General features: G+C 57.8%; 3 protein-coding genes across 4 annotated transcripts; all 3 read right to left on the bottom strand.

The window, feature by feature from the left end:
• Positions 1-52: 52 nt before the first annotated feature.
• VPS33B (VPS33B late endosome and lysosome associated) lies at positions 53-9,269 on the bottom strand. 2 transcript variants are annotated; one of them, XM_056345022.1, is made up of 24 exons: positions 9,129-9,269; positions 8,282-8,681; positions 7,975-8,055; positions 7,812-7,873; positions 7,530-7,579; positions 6,671-6,738; positions 6,403-6,448; positions 5,966-6,060; positions 5,444-5,548; positions 5,218-5,314; positions 4,929-5,006; positions 4,558-4,631; positions 4,096-4,182; positions 3,401-3,491; positions 3,073-3,147; positions 2,643-2,707; positions 2,489-2,543; positions 2,355-2,401; positions 1,926-2,058; positions 1,548-1,621; positions 891-992; positions 601-715; positions 419-535; positions 53-201 (listed from the first exon to the last, which is right to left on the bottom strand). In XM_056345022.1, the coding sequence occupies exons 2-24, from the start codon at positions 8,645-8,647 to the stop codon at positions 122-124; spliced, it is 2,163 nt and encodes a 720-aa protein (XP_056200997.1). In that variant the 5' UTR covers positions 8,648-8,681; positions 9,129-9,269; the 3' UTR covers positions 53-121. The 2 variants fall into 2 exon arrangements, with proteins under 2 accessions (XP_056200997.1, XP_056200998.1); XM_056345023.1 differs by having other exon boundaries at positions 640-715.
• Positions 8,829-10,116, bottom strand: HDDC3 (HD domain containing 3). The gene is made up of 4 exons (XM_056347393.1): positions 10,005-10,116; positions 9,443-9,498; positions 9,129-9,369; positions 8,829-8,983 (listed from the first exon to the last, which is right to left on the bottom strand). The coding sequence occupies exons 1-4, from the start codon at positions 10,114-10,116 to the stop codon at positions 8,829-8,831; spliced, it is 564 nt and encodes a 187-aa protein (XP_056203368.1).
• On the bottom strand, positions 9,505-22,951 carry TTLL13 (tubulin tyrosine ligase like 13). The gene is made up of 16 exons (XM_056347392.1): positions 22,935-22,951; positions 21,724-21,842; positions 21,053-21,183; positions 18,880-19,036; positions 18,438-18,590; positions 17,235-17,320; positions 16,867-17,092; positions 16,149-16,333; positions 15,028-15,216; positions 14,383-14,566; positions 13,863-14,060; positions 11,508-12,256; positions 11,129-11,418; positions 10,679-10,925; positions 10,500-10,610; positions 9,505-10,425 (listed from the first exon to the last, which is right to left on the bottom strand). The coding sequence occupies exons 2-16, from the start codon at positions 21,742-21,744 to the stop codon at positions 10,164-10,166; spliced, it is 3,189 nt and encodes a 1,062-aa protein (XP_056203367.1). The 5' UTR covers positions 21,745-21,842; positions 22,935-22,951; the 3' UTR covers positions 9,505-10,163.

Below are 22,951 nucleotides of genomic sequence, written 5' to 3'. Positions count from 1 at the left end.
TCGCCACACCGGCACGGCCCACCCGGCCGCAGCGCCAGCCGAGCCGGATCCGTGCCTGCAGAGATGTTTATTGGCGCTGGGGGGCGGAGGGCAGCCAAGCCCCACCCCCCGCGGCCGAGCATCACGCCTTGGCCTCGATCATGGCCTCCATCATCCGGGCGCTGCTGGTGATGGCCGTGGTCAGGAAGATGAACTTGCACCCTGGGGGAGAGGCCCCGGCAATGCCCTGCCAGCCCCCAGGGCTGGGGCATGGCTATACCCCCCTCCCCCAGTGTGTGGGGGACCCACAGACCTCGCCGCCCCCCGCCACAGGGGCTTCAGCCAGTGCCAACACTGAGCACGGCCGCTGCGCCGAGACCCCCAGGAGCCCCTGCCCACCCCCTGCCCCTCAGCAGGCAGCAGCCCCCCCAACTCCTACCTCTCTCCTTCCCCAGGAACCGGAGCGCAGCGATCTCAGAGAAGGTGCAGCCCCCCAGGAAGACAGCGAGGACAATGCGCTGGGACTCCCAGGCCAGATTGTCCTCCACGCTGCTGTCTGGATGGGGCAGAGTGCTGTCAGACCCACCGCCCCCCGCCCACCTGCCCCCAGCCTGGCATTACCTGAGACCGAGAACTCGTTGCCATTGAGCCCGGCATTACCTGAGACCGAGAACTCGTTGCCGTTGAGCAGCCGCACGACCTCCTCCAGGCCCAGCCAGCCCCGGCGCTCCAGCACCTGAGGGATGGCAACGGGGGGCTCAGCGGGGCCGCACCAGCACAGCGGGAGGCACTGACCAGCAACGACCACCACCAGCCCCAGCCCCGGGCAGCAGGCCCCCAGAGAACACCCCAGGAGGAGGCCGGGGCTCAGGGGGACAAGCATGGTGCTCTCCAGGGGCAGGGGGGCTCACCTGCTCGATGATCTTGCAGCTCAGGGGGATGTAGGCCCCGCTGAAAACGTAAGCCATGTCCCGAGGCATCTTCAGGTCATATTCTCCGTCCACCCGGGGAATCTGCAGAGACATGTGGTGCTCTGGGTGCGGGGCCAGCCTTGCTCAGGGTTTCCCTGACCCCGTCTCGGGGGGACAGACGCTCTGAGCAAGCCTCTGCCCCCACCTCCTGCCCTGCCACCCCAGGACCAGCAAACACAAAACCCAGGCAGATTGTGCATTGGAGGGACAGGAATGGAAACGTCACCTCTCCATCACCCCAGGACCCCCCCACTGCCCCAGGACAGAGGCCGCAGAGCCGCCTGCCCTGTGCCAGGCAGCTGCATGCAGTTGGAGCAGGGCCGGAGTGCTCTGCAGGTGAGGCAAGCGTCAGCATGGCTGAAGCACCCAGCTCTTCATCACGCTGGTGAAGCCCAGAGCCAAGGCATGCCAGGAAGCCCACAGTGACCCCCTGCCCAGGGGAGAAGCCCCTCCACTGCCCAGAGAGGTGGCAGCAGCTCTGGCCCCGTGCAGTGCGTGTCTCTGGGGGTGCTGAGCCTGCAGACCCAGGCGAGGGCACAGACTGAGCAGAGCTCCTCTGGCACCAGCGCGGAGGCCAGCAGCCCCACAAGGACATACCAACCCCAGCTTCTTGCTTATGGCTCGAAAATTGCTCCTCCTGGCCAAAGAATTAAACGCATCTGTGATCTTTCCTGGAAAACAAGGAGAAACAGCTCAGAGCCTCTGGCTTAATCACAGCGTGGCTGAGCAGAGGGACGTGCAGAGCTGCTGGCTCTAGAAGAGAGCCGGCAGCGGTGCCCACCAGCCCTGCCACCCCCGCAGGCAGAGCCCACTGCCCCATCTGCAGCACCATCTCTGGGGATGTGCTCTGTGCCAGCAGTGCCCATGTTTGCCCCCTGCTTCCAGCCAGCGCCAAAACAGCAGCTCCCGACAGGGCAGGTACCCGCAGGGCTCCCCACAGCCCAGGCTCCCAGGGGACTTGGAGCTGGCTCTCACCGGCAGCGCGGTCCGTCACCAGCTTGCTGACTCTGCTTTCCACAGCAGTCAGGGTCTCTCCAGCTGACTGCTCGGTCAGCAGCCCGATGCGCTTGAGGTTGTGAAAGGTCAGCAAGTGCTCAGGCCCATAGCTCTGGGGAAGAGGGCAGCCGGATCAGTGCGGAGCCCCCGCTGCACGTGGGGAGGCAGCAGGGTGCCACCTCTGTGGGGAGGTGCAGGCTGCTTAGAGCAGCCCAGCAGGCAAAGGGCAGGGGCAGGCAGAGCTCGGGGCACATGCGGAGCCTGTGCGGGCCAGGGCTGTGCTGCAGAGACAGCCTGAGCATCCCTAGGGAACGCTGCTGCCTGGCACCTCATGGCGAGCAGCAGCCGGGAGGGGAAGCCCGGTCTGATGCAATGCTTTCTCTGCTGTGAGTCCCCAGATACACGCACCTGCAGGTACTGGGTTTTCAGCGAGCGGTAGTCTTTGGGGACAAGACCTGTGAGGACCATCAAGGTGAGCTCTGCACCAAGGCTGGGGGGTCCCAGTGCCACCCCTCCCTGCCCAGCGCAGCCAGACACCTCACCGTTCTCTGTGATGGACAGGAGGCACATCAGGCGCAGGCTCTCGATGGGGGACACCTGTGTGGGAGCAGAGGCTGAGCTGCTGCGGGCCCCGTGTCCCTGCAGCGGCATGGGGCAGCCGGAGAAGCCCGTTCCTCCGGCTCAGCACGGTCTCACCTGCCGGTCAATGTGCTCCTCTATGAAGCTGGTGCTCTCACGGATGTCGAAGCCCTCGAGCAGAGCTGTGGCAGGGCAGGAGGCAGTGTCACTTCACCCACTCCCACTTCACACACCCACCAGCTAAGCAAGCTGGAGTCTGGGCTCAGCCTCCCTCCCCAAGCCCCAGGGAGTGAACGGCGCAGGCTTGCGGTGTTGGGCCTCCTACCCCACCATGCATCAGTCCTCTGAGGACGCGGCTTGACCCTATTTAGGATCTCAAGACCCACCCCAGTACAAACAGTCTGGAAGGACTGTGTGCACACAGGGGGCACCCAGCTGTGAGGCTGCCCAGGCCTGGGGCAGTGGGGCTGTGGGTTGGAGTGGAGGGTGGCAGAGTGAGGATTGGGATGGGGGTAGCAACAGATGTGGGACAGGGAACAGCACTCACAATGTTCAGCCTTGATCATCTCCTGGAAGTCCTGCTTGGTTTTCTTTTTCATGATGGACTCACAAGCACCAATATCTGCATAACCAAGAAAGATAGATGCTTTGGAGGAGTGACGAGCTCTGCATGCAGCTTGTCACCTCAGCCCCAGCCCCACTGTGGACACCTGCACATACTAACAGTCTCTGCTACCCTGCCCACTCCTCAGATAACCCACCCCTGCGGGGACTAGCAGTACCCTTCCACCCCCACTGCTTTCCCTGGGAGCCCAGGCACCCGCTGCAGCAGCCGAGGGCCTCTCCCTGCCCGCTTCCCCAGCCCCAGCTCCTACGCAGGCTCAGCAAGCGATGCTCTTGCTTTAATCCCTTCAGTTCCTGGGAGACAAAGTTCTTCATCTGCTTGATGTCCATGCCGCGGCGCCGCTGTGGAAGAAAGTGTTGGGAGAGGGGTCTGCCAGAGTCAAGAAATTACTCAATAGGAGTTACGCATCTTGCTCAATTTTATTGGCTTCTAACATTTCTTATATAGCCTCAATACACAAGCATGCTCCCAAAGCAAACATATAACTGGTTATTAGCCCCTAAGCACGCGCTGCTCACACACCACTATTTACCATGATTGGTACAAGCATTCTGTCCATGCAGCTATTTGCGTTAGCTATGTTTTAGCCTTGCGGTTTGTTACTCCCTCTATCTACATTCCGTTCTCTATCTCCCTTGGCCTTGCACACGTCTTCCCTAACAGCTGCAGCTTGTTACAGCCATGGCCTGTTAGTACAATAAAGTTACTTGGTCTCAGGATTCAAGAATAGATCAAGGCCACTTTCTTCTAAACTTCAGCACAACAACTTCAGCACAATTCTAATGCCAGGCCTATTCTAATTCCAGGCCTGGATTGTGCAGATCCTTAGGGATTTTGTGGCCACACTTCTGCAGCCATTCTTCTACAAGAAAGAGCATCCAGGGAGGTGACCTGGCTGCAGAGGGATGGCGCCATGGGTGTCCCACACTCCGGGGTGATACTCACGTCATACTGTGCCTGCAGGTTGCGCGACTTCTGGCTAAGGAAGCCGAACACGCTGGAGAAGTGCTCATTCCGAATCTGGCTGAAGACCTGCAGAAAGCACCGCAGCAGTCGGTGCCGTGCACGTGCCCTGTGCTCCCGTGCCAGCACAGGGCCTGGCCAGCCACAGCCCCCAGCACTGCAACACCGGGGGTGACTCTTGCTAGCAGCCTGAACAGCAGCAAGACAAGGTGGTATCCTTGCTGCGGGGGTCAGTGCCCCAAAATACCAATTGTTCGCCATGACACACCCCTGCATGCAGGGACTCTGCCGACTACGGAAGCCAAGCTGTGCTTGTAGACTGTGTCTCTGGTCTCTGTGCCCTGCCCCATCCGAACCTCTGCTCCAAGGCCCTGCAGCACCCAGCCACTCCCTGCTCATCAGGCTTAGGGGAGGAAATGCCCTGCTCGGCACGTGAAAACTCACTTTGTCCTGGGCATTGAGCAGAACCTTAATGCTCTTGTCAGAAGAGGTGACGTCTGGCCCAAAATCCACACTCCCTGCAGGGAAGGATGAGGAGCTGCTTTGCCCCAGTAGTAGTAACATACACACACATGTCGGCCCTGCTGCAAAAGGCAGCAGAGACAGGGGACACCCACCCAACCGCTTGGTCAGACCGAGAGCTGTCCCCATAGATGGCCTCCAGCAGCACCCAAAGTCAGGGCCATCCCTGCCGGGGGCAGTGGGGGCTGCAGCACGCAGACCCTGGCCCGATGATGCCAGGCACAAACCCCACAGACTCTCGCTACGCAGGTGTGGAGCCCTGTGCCGCCCCGTTGCCTTCTCCAGTGACCTACCACACTTGATGCGGAAGGTGTCGTCCACCAGCCCCTCGTACACCACCTGGGAGCACAGCGCTGTCACGTAGTCCGTGTCTGCAATGAGAGCCAGCACCCCGGCTGCCCTCCCGCTCCTCGCCTGCCCGCCACAGCCCTGCCCAGCCTCCACCTCTGCAGGCAGCAGCCCGCGCCTCCCGCTGCTCCCTGCAGCCAGCACAGGCTCTCCCTGCCCCTCCAGGCAAGCTGCCAGCTAAAACTGCTTCTCCTCGGCCAGCCCTTGCCCACTGCCCGTCTCACTCCAACCTACCTCTGTCCATGAGGAAGATGTTGCCAATCTCAGGCCTCCTGCCCTGGCCATCGCCCTCACTCTCCTCCTCCAGGTCCCGCCACAGCTCGTAGCTCATCTGTGAAGAGGCAGAGTGTGCCAGCACCGGGGGGAACAGCCCTAGGCCCCCACCGAGAGCCACAGCCCACCCCAGCACCAGCCCCTCATGCACCATCGCTGTGTGCCAGCCCAGCAGTGTGGGCCATACCTTGGCACACCGGCCAATTCCATAGGCCTTGCTGAAAGGCCCATACAGGGAGTTCAGTAACTGCAGGGCTCGAGCGATGGAGTTGATCCAGCGGTGATCTCCCTCCTGCAAGGATCAGAAGACTTGGGGAGTGAGTCTGGGCAGGCTGGCTGGGAAATGGCTGCCACGTCAGGGGAGCTGGCTAGAGATGGACTGGGGACAGAGCGTGCCCTGGGCTTGGCGCTTCCAGGAAGAACATGCACAGGAATGTTCTGGGATGCCCCAAAGCTACTCGGGAAGGAGCAGAGGAGGGGCCAGCACAGGGGGAGCTGTATGTGGAGGACAGGAGGGATCACAGCCTGACAGAGCAGAGCAGCCACCTCCAGCAAAAGCCACTCCAAGACAGCAGACAAGGCCCTGCTGCAAGCGCTGAGCACACTGAACAGGACATCATGCATCAGCTCTGTGAACAAAGCTCTTCTGTCCTGAGCCCAACAGATGGTCAAGGGAAAGGCAGCATCCCCGCAGCAGCATCCCACTGACCAAGAAGTAGTCGCGAAAGAACTCAGGCAGCTCCATGCTGATGATGTCTTCATCCAGGGGGAGCAGGTAGAAGGACCATTCATCACAGGTGACATCTGAGTTTGGGACAGGGAAAGGCTACAGTTACCCAGCCCTTGGCAGAAGCGGCCCCACAAATGGGTGTGGGGAGCAGAAAGACAGAGCCTTTCCACAGGGATTCACAACAGGACCCTCTCTCCTCCCAGAAGACAGAGGAGAGGCACCGATGCTATGGTGGGCGCACACCTGCCTGCAGGCAGGCAGCCAGGCTCAAGGGAACCTGCACTTCCTGCCCATGCTCCCATCCCTGCCAGCACTGAGAACCCAGTACTGGGATTCAACTGGGATTCTGCAGCATCAGAGCTACTGCAAGCCAGCCCTTGGGGAGGGGAAGGGGCAGGCACCACAGCTCCACTCACCACCAAAGACTCCCTCTTCCTCCAGCACCATCTCACAAGCATAAAACTGGAAGAGAAGGAGAGACCCTCAGGGCCCAGCCAGGCTCCAAGTGTGCAAAAAAGATCTGGTGATGGAAGGGACCAGCTCATTCCCAGGCATCACAATATTTAGTTTTAAGCATTTCTGGATTAGAGAAGTTTTTGGTGTCTGTAAAAGGAGTGGAAGGCACAAAGGCCGGGCATACACAGCACAGTGGGGTAACTGGCAGCAGAGCATGGTCAGACTGACCTTTTGGGGGCTGAAGATAATCTTGTACTTCCTGCTCCTCCCCGACATCTTGTCGGCATTGACAATATCTACAGACAAAAAACACACGGACTCTGCAAAGGCTGCCCACTGCCCTGAACAGACACAATTCCTCTTGTCTGATGAAGCCCAGGGTCCTGCATCTCACAGAACCTGAAATACCTCAGACAGAAAGCAAAACCCCAGGCGTGGGGCCCATCTGCCAAGGCTACAGACTCACCAAAAGCCCTTCTTGTTATAGTTGAAATTGAAATAGCTAGAGTCCGAAATAAATTCACTAAGTATTTATTAAGGCAGGAAAGCAAAAACAGCGCTGGGCAGCCGGGGAGTCGCAGCTCCATCCAGGCTCACAAATTCCGACAAGTAACACAGCCCTTTTATTCTCATCTTCAAGGCCGGTTTAAGCAAACAGTTATGCTCTCAGTCCCATAGCAAGAAGCTGTACGTTACAAACACTATTTTTACACTAAAGTCTAGACGAAGACAAAGTTGTCATAGTAACATGAGATTATGGTTTAACATTGGCCTTGAGGAGGTACATCTCCAACCTCATGGTTAACAGTTAACTCTTTTCTCACTAGACAAAACATTCTCAAATCTGTTACAGCAAGATCATTCCTTTTGTTAAAAACCCCTTTGATCAGCAAATTGCACTTAGTTACTTACGACACTTCTCAAGCCCACTTGACGCTGGTAGCCCAGAGCCACCCACACAGAGCGGGATGCTCCCCACACCTGTGTGTACCACGAGGCAGCTGCAGCCTGAGTCCCAGCGCGGGGCTGAGATGTCACCCAGTGACAGTGGGCAACAGAAAACTGCCCCTCGGCCGCTGACACTCACCGGCAATGTACCTCATCGTCTTGATCCGCGGCCGGACAAGGAAACAGAACCTGCCATCACAGAGGGGAGTGAGAAGCCCCACATACCCAGCTCCGTGTTCCCCAGCCCCTTTCCCTCAGCAGCTCTTCCCTGGGACTGGTCTGGTCCAGTGGAGCAAAACCCTGAGCTGGAAGAGGCGCCTGCCTGCCCCCTCCCCGTCTGTCCCCTGCCTCTTCCCGCCCGCTCCCCAGATCCCTCCAGCCTGGCCCAGCCATGGGGGTGCCGCGGCGGTGCGGGACTCACTGGTCGCTGGTGCTGAGGGCCGGCCGGCTGTCCACCTTGTACAGCTTGTCCACCTCGTGCTGCTGCAGGGAGAGGCTGGGGCGTGAGTGGGCAGAGCCGGCAGCATGGGCAGTGTGGGCAGTGTGGGCAGCACGGGTAGCTGCCCGCCCCGGCCCCGTGGTACCTTTAGGATGGAGACGTTGGCGATGCGGTCCAGAGGGCTCATCAGGTCGGCCTCGATGAACAGGTCCTTCTTCCCGGGGAGCTGAGGGCAGGCCGGGCGTGGAGCCGATGCCACACCGGCTGCCCCTCGGCGCCGGCCCCGGGGCCCAGCCCCCTTCCCGTGCCGGTACCAGGCCCCTCCCGGGTCGACCCCGCTCCCGCCGCCTCCCCAGCGCCGCTCCCGGTGTGCGGGACCCCTCCGGGGCCCGGCCCCGCCTCCCCGCCGGGCCCACCCCGACCCCCGGTAACCTCCCGGAGCGGCCCCGGACCTGCTCCAGCAGGTAGATGAGCTGGTCCCGCGCCAGCCGCTTCAGGATACCGAAGTCGGGCGGCTCGGGCACGTCGCGGCGGCCGGCGAAGGCCATGGCAGGGCGGCGGGGAGCGGCGCGACCCCCGGAACCCCCGAACGCGGCCGCGGCGCCGGCGGAACCCCGCGGCGGAAGTGCCCTGCGCCGTAACATCACAGGAAGGCGGGACAACCAGCTCTGCGCACGTTTATTGGCTGCCGCGGCCCGCCCGCCCTTCCCGGCCCCGGCGGTCACAGGGCCAGGCCGCGCTCCTCGAAGAGCCGCTGCAGCGCCATCTCCAGCGGCGGGCTCGTCCCGCGGAGACCGGCCACCACCCGCGCCGCCCATCGGAAGTACTCCTGCACCCGCTCCGACGACCACCCTGCGGGGACAGACGTGCGTGCGGGGGAGCAGCCCGAGGAGGCTCCGCCGCCGCCCCCCGGGGCCGCCCGGGGACTGTGTGCCAGCAGGGCCCCGGCTGGGCCGCCGCCGCGCCCAGGGCAGGAGGCGGGCCGTGACCGGGCGCTGCCTACGGCACCGAGCGTGCCCCCACCGGACTCGGCTGAGTGGGCCAGGGCATCCGCCGGGGGTCCCGCTCCTCTGGCACGGCCGGCCCTTCCCAGCACTGTGACACCTCTGTCCCCCGCCGCCGGGACAGGCTCGGGAGCGGGGGCTCGGCCATCCCTCAGCGCCGCGCAGGGAGCAGGGACCGGCCCAGGGGCAGAGGGGCACCCCCAGCTCACGGCCCGAGCAGCCCCCCTGTGGTGGGGGCAGCCCCTGGGGTGCCCCGGGCTGGTGCTGGCGGCCAGGCCCTGGTGCGGGCTCGTACCTTCCGGGGTGCAGCGGTTTAGGTCTCGCAGGTTGTAGAGCTTGTCGGCGAGCTTGACCAGCTTGGCCTGGGGGCTGCTGCCTGGCGCGTGCTCGACCTGCAGCCGCTTTCGCTCCATCTTGGGCAGGGTCTTGTCATCAGTCACCTCCTCCACGACACGCCGGACCTCCTCCCCGAACTGCTCCTCGATCTCGGAGAAGGTGGTGTCTGTGTCCTCCACCGTGTCGTGCAGGAGGGCGGCCTGGGGTGAGGAGGGGACAGTTGGGGGTCGAGGGCCAGGCCCCCACCGTGGTGGGGAGTGGGCAGGGGGTTACCTGCAGCACGACAAGGTCTGTCACACCAGCCTCGTGGGCCAAGATCCTGGCTACGCCTGTGATGCAGAGCAGAGAGGTGGGGAGGGGGTGCAGGGGGGCAGCAGGCAGGTCCGGGCCAGGGCAGTGGCTTGCAGGGGTGACAGATGGGCAGCGAGGGGTCCCCTGTGATCCCCCTGGTTGGGCAGTGCCCGGGGCTGGGGGGGTGGGGGGTGCAGACCCCGCTGGCACATCCTGTGGGGTGACAGCCTTGGGCAGGCAGGTCCGGGGGGCTGGCAGCCGCCGGGGGGGGGCTGTGGGGACAGCAGCCTCCATAGGCACTGTCCGCTGGGGGGTGACGGCGTGGGGGGGGGGCCCCATAGCCGAATACGGAGGGGGGGGGCGCTGCAGGAGCTCTGCCGGCAGTCGGATGCGGGATGGTGGAGGGGGCCCGGCTCACTCCAGGGGCCGGGGCGGGGGGTCCCGGGGCCGGGCAGCTCTCTGGGGCAGTGGAAAGGGAATCCCGGGGACTCCCTCCCAGGGTCGGGAGGGGGTCCAGGGGCTCCCCCCCGGCAGGGCTCCGCACCGATGGGGTGGTTGATGTAGGGGGTGCCCTCGGGGTCCTTCCGCCGCTGCGCCTTGTGCTTTCTGGCAGCGAAGTCCGCCGCCGCCAGCAGCCGTGCCGCCTCCGAGCCCATGGCCGGCGCGGCGGAAACGGCGCGGGAGGCGGGTCCCCTCCAGCCGTTTATTGCGCGCCGGGCCCCGGCCCGCCCCGGCCTCGCGGCAGCCGGTACAGCAGCGTCCCGTCGGGGGCGCGCACTTCCGCGCCGGCGGCCGATGGCGGGCCCGGGGCGGCGCTCAGCGCCTTGGCGTCCTGCCGCAGGCGGCGGCGCGGCGGGGGGCAACCCCGGCCCCGCAGCACCCGCCGCACCACGTCGGGGCTGACGCCGAAGCCCTGGGCCAGGCGCTCCAGCGGCCACTCCTCGGGCAGCTCCTGCCGCAGGAACCTGCGGGCACGGGCCCGGTCACCGGGGCCCCCATCACCGGGGCCCCGGTCACCGGAGACGGTCCCGCCGCTCACCGCATCTGCTCCATCGCCTGCCAGGTCAGGGTGCGCTCGGGGGGGCCGCGCTCCCCGCCCAGCTCCCGCCGCAGCCGCTGCAGCCGTGCCGCCACCCGCCGCCGCCGCGCCCTGCGGGGACAGACGTGAGCCCCCGCGTCCCGGGTCCCGTTCCCGTGCCCTGCCCGGCCGCCCCGCACCTCTCGGCCTCCTCCAGCACCGGGTCCGGTGGCTCCGTGTCCCCTGTCCACGCCGCCGCCGTCCGCCGCGGGGTCCCGGCGAGGAGCGCGACCGCTCGCAGCCCGCGCCGCAGCAGCGCCGCCATGGCCGGGACCGGGGCTGGGACCCGGGAACCGGGCGGGGCCGGCGGTGGGGCGGGCCCGGCCCCGAGGGTCCCGGGCAGCCGGGGGGGCCGGGAGTGCCTTTGGCGGGGGGGACGCTCGGCTGCTGCCGGGCAGGGCGGCAGACAGAGGTAAAGCGGCCCGGGACAGGCAGTGGGACCCGTGCTGGCGCCCGGGCCCCGGTTTATGGTCACAGCAACCGGCCCCGGGTCTGGCTGGGGGCAACCGGGCCCGTCCAGCTGCCCTGGTTCTTGGGCAAGCGCCCACGGGGAGGAGGGCCCTGCGTGGGCATCCCCTCCGCTGCGCTACCTGCGCTTGTCAGGCTGCGAGCGTGCGAGGCGCTGGCGTGGCGCGAGGCGCTGGCGTGGCGCGAGGCACACGTGTGCTTCACGCGAGCAGCGGAGATGGGGAGCTCCTGAGCTGCAACGTGGCTGAAGGTGCCGTCGCTTGTGGCCTCCGCAGTGCTGACCGGGGACCCCGGGGGACAGTTGCCTGAGTGGAAGGACAGCTCACCAGCTTCACCTGGAAGAGGACAGGCAGACATGGAGAGGTGGTGGGAGTGTGGGTGCAGCCCTGTAGGCAGGGTCCGACAGGCGGGGCTGTGGGCAACAGGGATCAGCATGGTGAGGTTGGGAAGGGGCGGGGGGCCATGCTGTGTCACTGAGATCTCCTCCTTACTTCCCACAGCTAATGTGCCCCTTCAGATGTCCCATCTGCTGCACTTCTGACCCTACTCTCAAGTACTTCTGGGCTTCTCGCGTTCCCCTCTCCCAACACATCAATCCTTGGTACTGGGAAACAACCCACTTTCTTCCTTGCCCCTGCAAATGGGATACTACCAGCCTCAGTCAGAGACTTCCAGTGTCCACCAGTTCCCAGAGAAGAGTACAGCATCCCCACCTCAGGGTCTGAGCACCCCAGGGATTCTAAGCTCCATCCAGCCCACCCACTCCTCCTATCCTGGCAAGCCCAGGAACATCCCACAGCTCCCATGGCTACCCACAGCCCCGGGCCACCGATTTGATCCCCGCACAATGCAGACAGACTCAAGGGAATGTGATACTTACAGTCTTCTGCCTCGTTTCCAGCACCAGGGAGCCACTGGCCTCTCGCCTGCAGCCCCTTGGGTTCGGTGCGGGGCTGGGTAATTGCTGCTGTCCATCCTGCCTGGCCCCACAGCCAGCCCCTGTCCTGTGCCCACAGGCCCTGCAGTGCATTGTGCTGCTCATGGTAAAGGATGCTCTGGCCTTGAATGCAGAAGGTGCCCGCGGTGGCAGGATCTGAGCCCAGGGCAGCTGGTGGCTGGGCTTTGGCTCTAAATTTGTGTACAAGCTGCTGTCCCAAAGGCCGGACTGCACCTCCCAGGGGCGAGAGCGGGATGAGCATCACTAAGTGGTGAGTGTTCTGGCCTCTGAGGGCATCCAAGAGAAACTGTGGCTGGAAGGAAAGAAAGCAGCCACAGCTTAGCTCCAGAGGCCTTGGGAAGAGACGGGAAGGAAAAGTCTTCTCTAGTCATCTACAGGCACTTGCTAAAGCATTGCCCTGTGCTTTCTCCCCAGGCACACCACGGTCACCCTGCCAGATTCAAATCATCTAAGGGGTCACAGCAGCCGCCTGCCTGATCTGCCTGCAGCCTCATGTCCTCTGCTCATAGCACTGGGCTGAGCTGGAGCAGGGTTTGTGGAAAAATGTGCCAGAGCGGGCTGGGAAGACTCAGTGATGAAGGATCTGACCCACCCCTAGATAATCCTTCACTGCTGAAAGAATTATCCAGACTTTAGGCAGAGTTTGGGTTTGGGGTTCTGTTCTGCTTTGTCTGGTATAGGAAAAGGCAGCTACCATCAGTTCTGACAAATCAAATCCCATCTTAGACTTCTTTTGTTAAATTAAGGGACCACTTCCAATTTCTTGTAAAGTACTAGAAGACTCCTACGTCCTGAATAATTCCTGCAACTCCGGTGCCCTGAGTTTGTCATCATCCTTTTGAGGTGTGTCACCCTTCCAGCTAGGAGCAGGAGGCTTTTCTGGAAGCAGATAGTGTCACTGGAAGAGGCAGTGGACCTTGCAGGGGGTTTCACTAACTACAGGTCCAGAACTAACCCTTCCCCAATACAGCAGGTAACAGCCACCATCAGCATTCCCAAACAATCCTTGTAGCCTAGTGGAGACCACAGACCACAGACTGTGGCCTTCCTCCTCGTCTGGCTTTAGACCAGTAGCCTGGTTTGGGAATCGGTGTGGTCGAAAAGACTCTTGAGACACCCACGCAGATGTCTAGGTCCAAAGCCTGGTTCCCGTGGCACAATCCTCTGGAAGCCCAGCTTTCTTCAGCTGCACACTGTGGCAGTGTGGGACACAGCAGCTCTTGCAGAGCAAGGGTGACTGAAGGGGGAGCCCCAGACCGAGGGCTGAGTCCTACGGGGCTTGGGCACATGCCCTAACTTCGCATTTGAACACGTGCAGTGGACATAATCACCTTCCCTGTGTGGGGAACGGTGTAGTGTAGAAAGCAAGATGTTTAGGGAGAGGCATTGTCTGCAGAATTCACCTGAAGACTTATTTATGGGTTTTTTAGGCATCCCTACACTTCCCTTCAGTCCCTCTTTGCTGTGTGTGCTCCTTTACCACGCCCCTAGCATGTCGGTGCTCCTAGCCTACCCAGGAATTAATTTGATTCAGCTAGGAGAATAACACTGCTGCCCTGAAGCAGCAGCTCACGCTAAGCTGTGTGCTGGGGACAGCGGGATCCAAAAGGCAACATCCCTGTGGTCTGTTCTTTGGAATAGCAAAGAGAGGGATCTTCAAGGGAAAGGTGCTCAGGGGCTCTATGCAGCCAGTTGTCACACTCCCAGTGTGCCCATTTGGAAAGGGACAAAGCTGGTAACTGTATGAAAACCCACAGACCCAGACACTATGTTGGCTCTCATTTGACTGAGCCGCACCAGAGATGCTCAATGCCCATGATTTGTTCCTTGCAATCCCCCCGCAAATGGCTGGCTCGTGTGTTGGCCTTGCAGGATGGATCTGGGCAACCTTCAGTCACCTGGCTCTTGGAGATAATGGTGCAGGACCTCTGGGTGTCAGCTGGTCTGTTGGTTGTGGGGAGCAGCTGGGAGAGCTTATTTATAATGCCCAGGCGTCGGATAAGGTTCTCACGCCGCTGAAGAGCATTGACTCTTTTCTTCTCCTCATATTCCACAATATTCTGGGGTTGCATAGAGTCGTACTGCACACACTGTATCTTAGGAAAGAAGGACCCAAGTTACAGTGAAGTTGAAGCTATCATAATGTGCAAGGGAGATAAAGCCACAGACTGCTCCAAGCCCTAAGGTGAATTACAGACTTTGAGGTGGAGTGGGATAAAGATCCTGATGGAAGCACAACAGGGAAGGGAGAACATGGGTGCTTGCAAGTACCTGCCAGCACAAGCTGTCAACTCTCCGGACTACGGCGAGCCAAACCTCATAGTTCTGTTCCTTCGGAGATACCCACAGCCCAGCACTGTTCCCAGAGCCACGTTTTTGCCTTTGAGAGCCCCACAATGACTGATGAGAGTGAGGTACCTTTCTGTCCCATGCTTTCGTGCTTCTGTAGGTGAGGTGGGTTGTAGGAGCTCTGGTTTTATTATGGATCTGGGATTTGTCCCCAGCTGACTCTCCATGCAGGTCTTCCTTCCTCTTTGTTTTCTTCTTCCTGGTAAGAGCTTCCAACTTTTCTTTTTTCAGGTGGATTTCCTTCAGTTGCTGCCTGCCGTAGAACAGTAGTCTTAGTCACTGGTTCAATAGAAGCCATAATGGCAAAAAGCTATTACAAGGCCTTCAATCCAAGGACATTTTACTGCAGTCAGGAGTTCTCTAATAGACATGATAGAAGCATGCCAAGAAATGGGCCAGGAGTGCTTTTAAGAGAGACTCTCACTGCTGTAAGAAATGCCCTTGAATTAGGCTGTGCCTGCCAGAAGGGTGGAGGATCCTTGTGACATGGTGCCTCAAGAGTCCAAAAGTCAATGGAATATTACATTTGCCTTTCAAGGGTACATGCAAAAGGAAGTTGCTTTGCTTTGGTGACATAGCACATGTGGGCTCTTTCCAGCTCTCACCAGCTTGCTTACACCTGTTAAGCAGCAGAATTGCTCCCAAGAAGGGATCAGAAGCAAGCAGTCGCTATGCCACCCTTGTGAGGAGTGGGTTTTCTGCAGAGCAGCGTACCTGGCACACTCCTCTCGTGCTTTGGATGATGCTGTTTCCTGGAAGAGGGATCTGCTCTGCTTGAAAAATGGCTCATACTTCTCTGTTCCACATGCTGGATAAATGCGCCGGTAACCACCCAAGTGCGAGTTCTCATACTTCTCTGCCTGAGCCAGCCAGGCAGCCTGGTCGCTCTCTAACTCCTCACGTCTGCAAATTGGGAGAAAGCACAGGCAGGGAGCTGCGATATGAGGTTCCAGGTGCTGTACTGGCTGAGGGACAAGGGCCTCGCTAGTGCTTTCTGCCATCTTTCCCCATTTCGGAGCCTGTTTCACACAGGTGCACCGCAGGGAACCAACACAACCTGCACTTCATCTTCTACCTGGAGAATGCTGGTGAAGCATTTCCAGATCTCTCCCCTGCTGCCTTGCTCCTCAGCCTTTTCACCCAACTAACCCAGTTACAAGAGAAGTTTGGTTAAAATGTGCTTATTCAAGGCATATTTGCTGCACTGCATGCTGCTGGGAGCTTTCCTTGCTAGTGGGGAGCTCGGAGCAGCCCAGGCTGCAGGGACAGGTAGAGTCCAGAGCCAACACGCACATGGTCTCCAGCCCAGCGTTATCTCAGGTCTCCTAATTAAAAAGTGAGCTGGAGGGAGTTCCTGCCTCACCCTGCATGGCAGGAAAAGCCTGGGCAGCAGACTTATCTAACATGGCCTCAAGAAAGGACATGCAGACAGAGAAGTGGGGGGAAGCCCCTCAGCCCTGGGAAAGGATCCCTGCTCTGGAGAAGGGCCCTGTGCCCCTGGGTGCTCTTGGTCCCTGAAGCAGTCACCGTGAGCCCAGGGATGCTGGCACTGCCTGTCAGCCACTGAAGGACATGACAAGCAAGCACAGCTCGATGGGGATGACTCTCTATGAGGCCCAGAGCCGCAGGCCTCTTGGATCTCCTAGCGCCCAGAGACAAGCCCAGACTCTTCCTTGCAGGATGCAGATGGCCTCAGAGATGTCTTCTCAGAGGTTCTATAGCACCACAGCCTCTGGGGGGTTAATTTGGAGACAGACAGCCTTGATTTTTTCCTGCTCTGCCATGCCCCATCTTTTCCCACTGAGGACCTGCAGCACTATGAGGAAGAGCAATACCTGGATGTGCGGGGAGTCTGACGGGCCTGGAGGAGCCGTTCCTTTGCCCGCTGTCTGTCTTCCTCCAGCACCTTCCATTTGTTACAGGCATGCACATTTATCAGGCTGATGGTATCACAGAGAAGAGCATCCTTCACCTCACGGTCTAGGCGAGAGTCTGTGTTGAAGCTGGGAGAGTGGTTCACCTGCCAAAACAAGCAGCTAATTTAACCTGGCAACTCCCAGCTCCCAGCAAGTGCTGCCGGCAGCCAGCTTGCTGGCCCCAGCCTGCCCCACTGCACACTTTCCATGTCTGTTCTTCCCTGTCACAGCAACAAAAAGCAGGAGGCTGCATGCAGCAGCTGGTCCTGTCCTGCAGTGTAATGCCCATCTGCACCACAGGTCACTCAGGTCCCACGCCGCAGGACTACAGGAGCAGGGCAGTGATCATAAATTCAGGATGCTGTTACAGATCAAGGAGTCCTAAAGTTCAGGAAACTCCCTGCTGTTAGAGAGCGTGTACAGGGAACAGGCTCTTAGATCCTGCCTAGCTTACAGCAGGTTGCTTGGCTACTTGTCTTCACAGCCCGTATAATTTTGTGAACGAGATGACCGTTTTTAATCAAACGAGTTCTGTTTATCCCATCACCCCTTGTTCCAGAACCTCCCAGAGAGAAGCCAGCCCTCTGCTATCTGCTGCTTCAAGTTGTTTCAACACAGTAGGAGACTCCTTCCTCACCTCTAGCAGCCATGGCTTCAGCTTTCTGTCTAGCAAAATATCAAAACCCAGTATCTCAAAGCAGGCGCAGCCAGTAGTATGGTTTGGAAAGAAGCTTTGGTAATTGTGCTTCACAACAGCGTGAGCTGAAATAAGAGTCTTTATAATAATATCTTCAATATCTTCCCAGAGTTTTGTTGTGTTATAGCTGTTTTCTGTCATCCAGGCATTCAAGGTGGACAGTTTCCTGTGTGGAGGACAGGAGACAGTAAGAGCTGACCTGTGATACCATGTTTGTCCCAAACAAAGATGAAAGTAAACCAGTGTCCCAAATGGAGCTTTCCTGCAGGATGTGCACAGGGCATTGCAGGATCTGGACAAGACAGTACCTCTTACTGCCCATCATGTCATCCTGGACGAAGTTTTCATTGTGTCTGTTGATGGCATAGTTGGTCAAATGCATGCAGATATCATCCTGAGAGAGGAACCACAAGAGACTTTAATTTACTCTTAACCACAAAGTGTAAACAGAAACAGCCCCATTAGCACTAACCTAGCCACCAGCTCTGCCCACTTCTGTCTCCCCTCTGTGGCAGTGACTTTTGGCAAGGAGTTAACTATGCTGGTGATCTGCTCTCTAGCCAGAAGCTAGAGCTAACAGAGCTCTATCCTCTCTGGTGGAAGGCACAGGAGTCAACGCCACAAATGCCATTCCAGCCAAGGCCTCACAGATAAACAAGGGACTCCCGAGGACAGAAGCTGCAGCAAATTTCTGCAGATTCTTCATCTTCCCTTTGTTCACTGAAAGCAGAAGACCTCTCCAAGACATGCACATATTGTGGCGAGGCGGAGTATATACATGCACAGCTCTGGAAGAAGTGGGCAGACAGCCAGAAGCCCAGTATCTCAGGGCAGCCTGTGACCATAGCACAGTAATCCAACACTACAGTCCATCTTCTGTTGGGATTTTATAGGTTAACAGACCCCTGCTTGCAGATGGGCATGGCCATAGTCTGCACCTTGCTTTCCCAGTTCCCCTCCCTGTCTCTCCTAGGCACCAGATAATACCCAGGCCCCTCTTTTCTGCCTGAAGCACAGGCAGACTTGAGAATGGTGCAAACTTGAGAATGCTTGTAAGGGTAAGAAGCAGTAGGAGGGTGGCCCGGAGGCACTGTGGGGTCTCCATCCTTGCAGGTTTTCAACACCTGACTGACTGAAACCCCAAGAATCACAGAATCACAGGAAGAACAAACCCCAAGAATCCAGACCTGAATGTATTGTTGACCCGGTTTTGAGGAGAAGGTTGGACTCAAGACCTTCCAATGTTCCTTCCAAGTGAAAAAAACCCATGATTCTGTGATAATGCCAGTAAAGAGCTCAAATGTGGGGCCTGGGAGTAGATCTACTTCAGACACTCCTGAAATACCTCCTGTGAGGAGGAGGAGGAGGTATAGAGGGATGGGAGAACAGGAAAGAAGAAAGCTGGGTCCCATGAAACCGACCAGTCCCTGCTTCTTCAAGGTCTGGAATGCCCCTAGGAGAAATTAGGCACTAACACATACAGATACTATGCGGGTTTTTTTGAAACTTGCCTTTTTTACCAGGTTTCTGCTGCTGGGATCAATGTACCTCATGGTGGCAAACCGGGCAAGACCCTCCTTGTAGACAAAAATCCTCAGCGGGTCACAAGATGTGACCAGCACATAGATACGCATGTCAAATTTAAAGCCATCAATAAGGAAAGGCTGTCAGAAAAAAAGGCAGGAGCAATCATGAGACAAAGAACTATTGCTAGGTGTGCTGCCGATTCCTTGAGGATGGCTGCTCTGTCTGCACTGCTTGTGCTGCTCCTTGGCAGCTCAGCAGCGAGGAGAAAGGCAAGCTTTCATTGTGCCTCTGCTGTGCTGCAGCCACCCTGGTGCCCCTGGCAGATCCGGGAAGATGGCAGGGCAAAGGACACAAGCAGGATGGGGGATGCTGGAAAAGCGAGGAGGCTGCAGTCCTCCACCCATATTTGGAGACTGTCCCCATTACCTTAGAGATATACTGCTGACAGATCATATGCTCTCCATGCTTGATCTCCTCTAAATTATGTGTTATGAAGACACCTCTCCCTTGGCAGCCGCTCTCTGGCTTGCAGATGAATGTTCTGGTTTTCCTTGTGCATCTGTAGGCCTGGAAATCTCCGTAGCTGCACAAGGAAGGTGTGACTGTTACAAGCTGCAAAAAACCAGCCTCTGAACTCTCTCATACAGTTAAGTACTCAACCTATGGTGCTGCAGGCCAGTACAGACCAAACTTCTGCAGCAGAGGAACACCACACCTGTTCCTGTTTTACATGAGTTACAAATTGGTCCTTGTGTGACCTGACAAAGCTCTCTCGGTTCCACCTTTTACTTGTGCACATCTCCACCTCTACTGGGAAGTTAATAGTGGGTAGTCACCACTGTGGATACAGGACCCAGTAAGATTTTGGCTCTGCTGCTGCAGAGAGAGCAGGACAAAATAAACAAGCCCTATCTACAAAGGGAGGAGGAAGTCACAAGTCTTTACACCCCCTTTTATGCCAGCTCATTAGCAAGCAGGCAGAAGGCTGCAGCTGGAGCATTCTAAGAAGGGTGCAGAGGCTCATGAGCTGAGCACACCTATTGCATTACACGGCTGCTCTTCAGGAGCAGCTCCAGTGGGAGTACAGTGCTTTGAAGAATCAAGCCAATTGGTTATTTTGCTGTAGATGGAGAAGCACGATCTCTCTAGTGGGCACCACATTTAGGGAAAGAGGAAGGAAAGCAGGAAAAATCCCTGACAACAGTGCCCAGAGCAATTAGAGCCCAGGAAATGCAGCCTGGAAAGAAAGATTGAAAAATAGGTCCGTCTTCCGCAGAAACAGGCAGACTGAGAGGCCACATGGCAACAGCCTTCCTGGACATCACACACCATTAGCAAAATGCAGCCAAACCACTGTTCTCCAAGGCCAGTGCAAACAGAAGTACTAAGTTCCAGTATTTCAGCAAAGGTGCTTTAGGTTAGATACTAAGAAAATCATTCTAACCATGGAGGTTGCAGCACAGCTGGGGGTTGGTCTCTTCTCCCAAGTAACAAGCGATAGGACGAGGGGAAACAGCCTCAAGTTGCACCGGGGAGGTCTAGATTGGGTATTAGGAAAAATACCTTCACCAAAAGGGTCATCAAGCCCTGGACCAGGCTGCCCAGGGAAGTGGTGGAGGCCCTGGGGGTATTTAACAGACGTGTAGATGTGGCACTTAGGGACGTGGTTTAGTGGTGGACTTGGTAGTGATGGGCTAACAGTTGGACTTTATGATCTTAGAGGTCTTTTCCAACCTCAACGACTCTTATGATTCTATGAGGAGAGTGCAGTTACAGAACATGTGCCGGGAGCCCTATTTCAAGGTCTGCAGAAAATGGTAAGAATAAAATCTGTTAAGATTAGGTATCTTGTCTCCTTACAACCACACAAACTTTGAGTGCTTTGGTCTCCTTCAGCTACATTTCTATCATTGCTTGCCTGTATATGATCAGAGAAGCCAGGCCTTCTGCCCCGAAGCTCGAGCAATTTGGTGATGGTTTACATCTAACTGTATATGTACTAGCACAGTGACCTGTGCTCTCCCACTATCCTCCACCATCAGTGTGCTCTACTGCAGCGGACAGCAGAGGTGGGGGGCTGTGAGGACAGCCACCACAGCCGTGGGTAGCGGAAGCACCTTGTGCCGCTGTCCTGCACCCTTCCCAGGCAAGCAATGGCTGCTGAACCAGGTGGTGGGGGAAGGCAGCCTGCCACGCTGCGCTGCAGCTGTCGCCCCCCCTTCACCTGGTGCTGCTGCAGAAAGACCTCCCACCAATACACAGATTTACACTTCCCACTCGCTCACTGCCTTCTGGCTTTCTGGGTGGGTCCCTCTCCCCAGGTTTAGTCCTTTGGCATGCAGTCTGCCAGCAGCAAGGTACACCCCGCAGAGGATGCCATTCCACGGGCTAATTTGGTCTAATAGGAATTAAATATGTGCATAACTAGAAAAGTGCCTCAGCACTCTGTTCAGTTCCAGGGAAGGTTACCAAGGCCCAGACTGAGACATGAGGTCTCAGAGAGCCCCCCCCCCATCCCAGCCCTGGCTGTCAAGCATAGAGGCTCCCACTTCCACATTTCATACCCCTGTTCTCAGCTGCATTAATGCACATCACTCACTCAGCTGGCAGGCACCAAGTGCGGGGAAAGATATTGTATTCCTTGGGGAAAAGCCTGAGCATGCGGTTAAGGTTGCGAGCCAACAAGTCCTTACGGCAGATCTCTATCATGCCTGGAAAATGGTTGATTTTCTGAAAGAGGTGCAGACAAAAAACCAGAATCAGCAAAGGAACAGCAGGGATCCCCCTCGAGGAAAGCCTGCATGTGGAGAAACCGGCACGCAGAACAGGAAGCTGGGCCTGCAGTTGCCTTGAACGCCTGCTGAGGGACAAGGTCACGCTGCAGCTGCTTTATCTGAACTTCACCAGTGTGATTTATCTGCTCATTCCATCTCAGCCCTGAAGCTCTCCCTCACTAGAATATAACAGCTTCAGGAAGGGAGCCGTTTGTCATCAAGAACCATTTATTTCATGCTACATTAAAAGGCTTGGCAGCTTTCCATTTCTCACTACTAACTGCCAAAGTGTTGCTGATGGCACTGTACCAGAGACACAACAGAAGTAAAGGCTTGTGAACCTGCGCCCTCTGGAACCGATGCAGAAGTGGGGGCATGGGTACTAGTTTGGATGCTTCTGTTTCATTCTGTAATATGTTGTTACATTAACAACCCCCCATCTCTCCCTCCTTCCTGAGCTCTTCCTGCTGGGCAGCATTTACATGGGGGCATTTACCTGAAAACGCTTCATATCCATGATGCGCTCCAGAGAGACCGAGTAGTCCGTCCAATACACTGTCCACTCCTCATCTTCTCCCACTTCTTTCAGCCCACAGCACTGTGCTGCCCGGCGTACTGTACCAAAGCAAGCAGATGACAAGGGGCCAGGTAGAGGACATAAGTACCAGGGACTGTTGAATCCCCAAAGTAACCAGGGACAGAGCATGGAACAAACCTCTCCAGCCTGCAGTTCCACTCTCAAGAGATGCAGGGTAATTGGTGGGACCCTTCAGAAAGCTAGAAACAGCAGCTTTAACTGGTTAAGTTCACCCCAGCCTCTTGCTGCAGGTGTACTGGGAGCTGTCAGCCCTGTCATTCCACGTGCCTTGGCATCCCAGGGCCCCTCCTCAACTACAGCAGGCTTGAATCTGCCGTGGGTCTGACACCACAGGGGCGGATACAAGCCTTCTGAAGGTATGAGTTTCATCTTTGGAATCAAAAGCTATTTGGCAGCAGAACACATGAGCTCTGGAGCAGAAGCTCGCTGCCAGGATGGTTTGTGTTAGTGCCAGTTCTGAATTTGGCCCCTCACAGGTCTGGGGAGGTAATGAAGGTCAATGCACGGTAGGAACCATTGTGAAATGGTTCTGGCTTCTGTGGTGCTCAGACTGCTGCATCAGCCCTTGCCATGGGTCCCTATCTGCCTCCCATCACTAAACTGCCCAAGCATGGCCCTAGGCGAGGCACCCAGCACCTGTTCCTCTATAAACCCCGTGTTCCTTGTGCAGCTGACCAGCTGTGGCTCTCGACAACACAAATGTGGTTGCACAGCTAGAACAGTCATTAGCAAACTGGCTAATAACATCGACCAAATGCCAGGAGTCTGTTAAGATCAAGCTTGTGGCAGTACAGCACAAGACAGGAGAGGGGACCAGCTCCCTGGAGCACATCACTGGAGATGGAAGGGGGTGGGGGGTGTTGAGGGCTTGCACTGCTGTTGCATGTTTTCTGTCTCTTTAAAGCAGAGCACAGCCCAGCATAAAGTGTGAAAAACTCCGTACTTTTCTTCGCAGGAGTCCCAGTCACTTGCAACCAATACATACATAAATCAAAAGCGACTGTGCAGTGGAAATTTGGTACCAGCACTCCTCCCTGGCTGAACGGGCGGCCAAGGAGCTTGCTGGTGGTGGGCTGACCCAAAGGGACACGGCAGCGTCTCAGACTCACCGCTCTCATACTTGCAG

The sequence above is a fragment of the Falco biarmicus genome, chromosome 7 (assembly GCF_023638135.1).
Source record: "Falco biarmicus isolate bFalBia1 chromosome 7, bFalBia1.pri, whole genome shotgun sequence".
Lineage (NCBI taxonomy): Eukaryota > Metazoa > Chordata > Aves > Falconiformes > Falconidae > Falco > Falco biarmicus.
The sequence above is the reverse complement of the archived record's forward strand: the minus strand, read 5'-3'. Positions and strand labels throughout refer to the sequence as shown.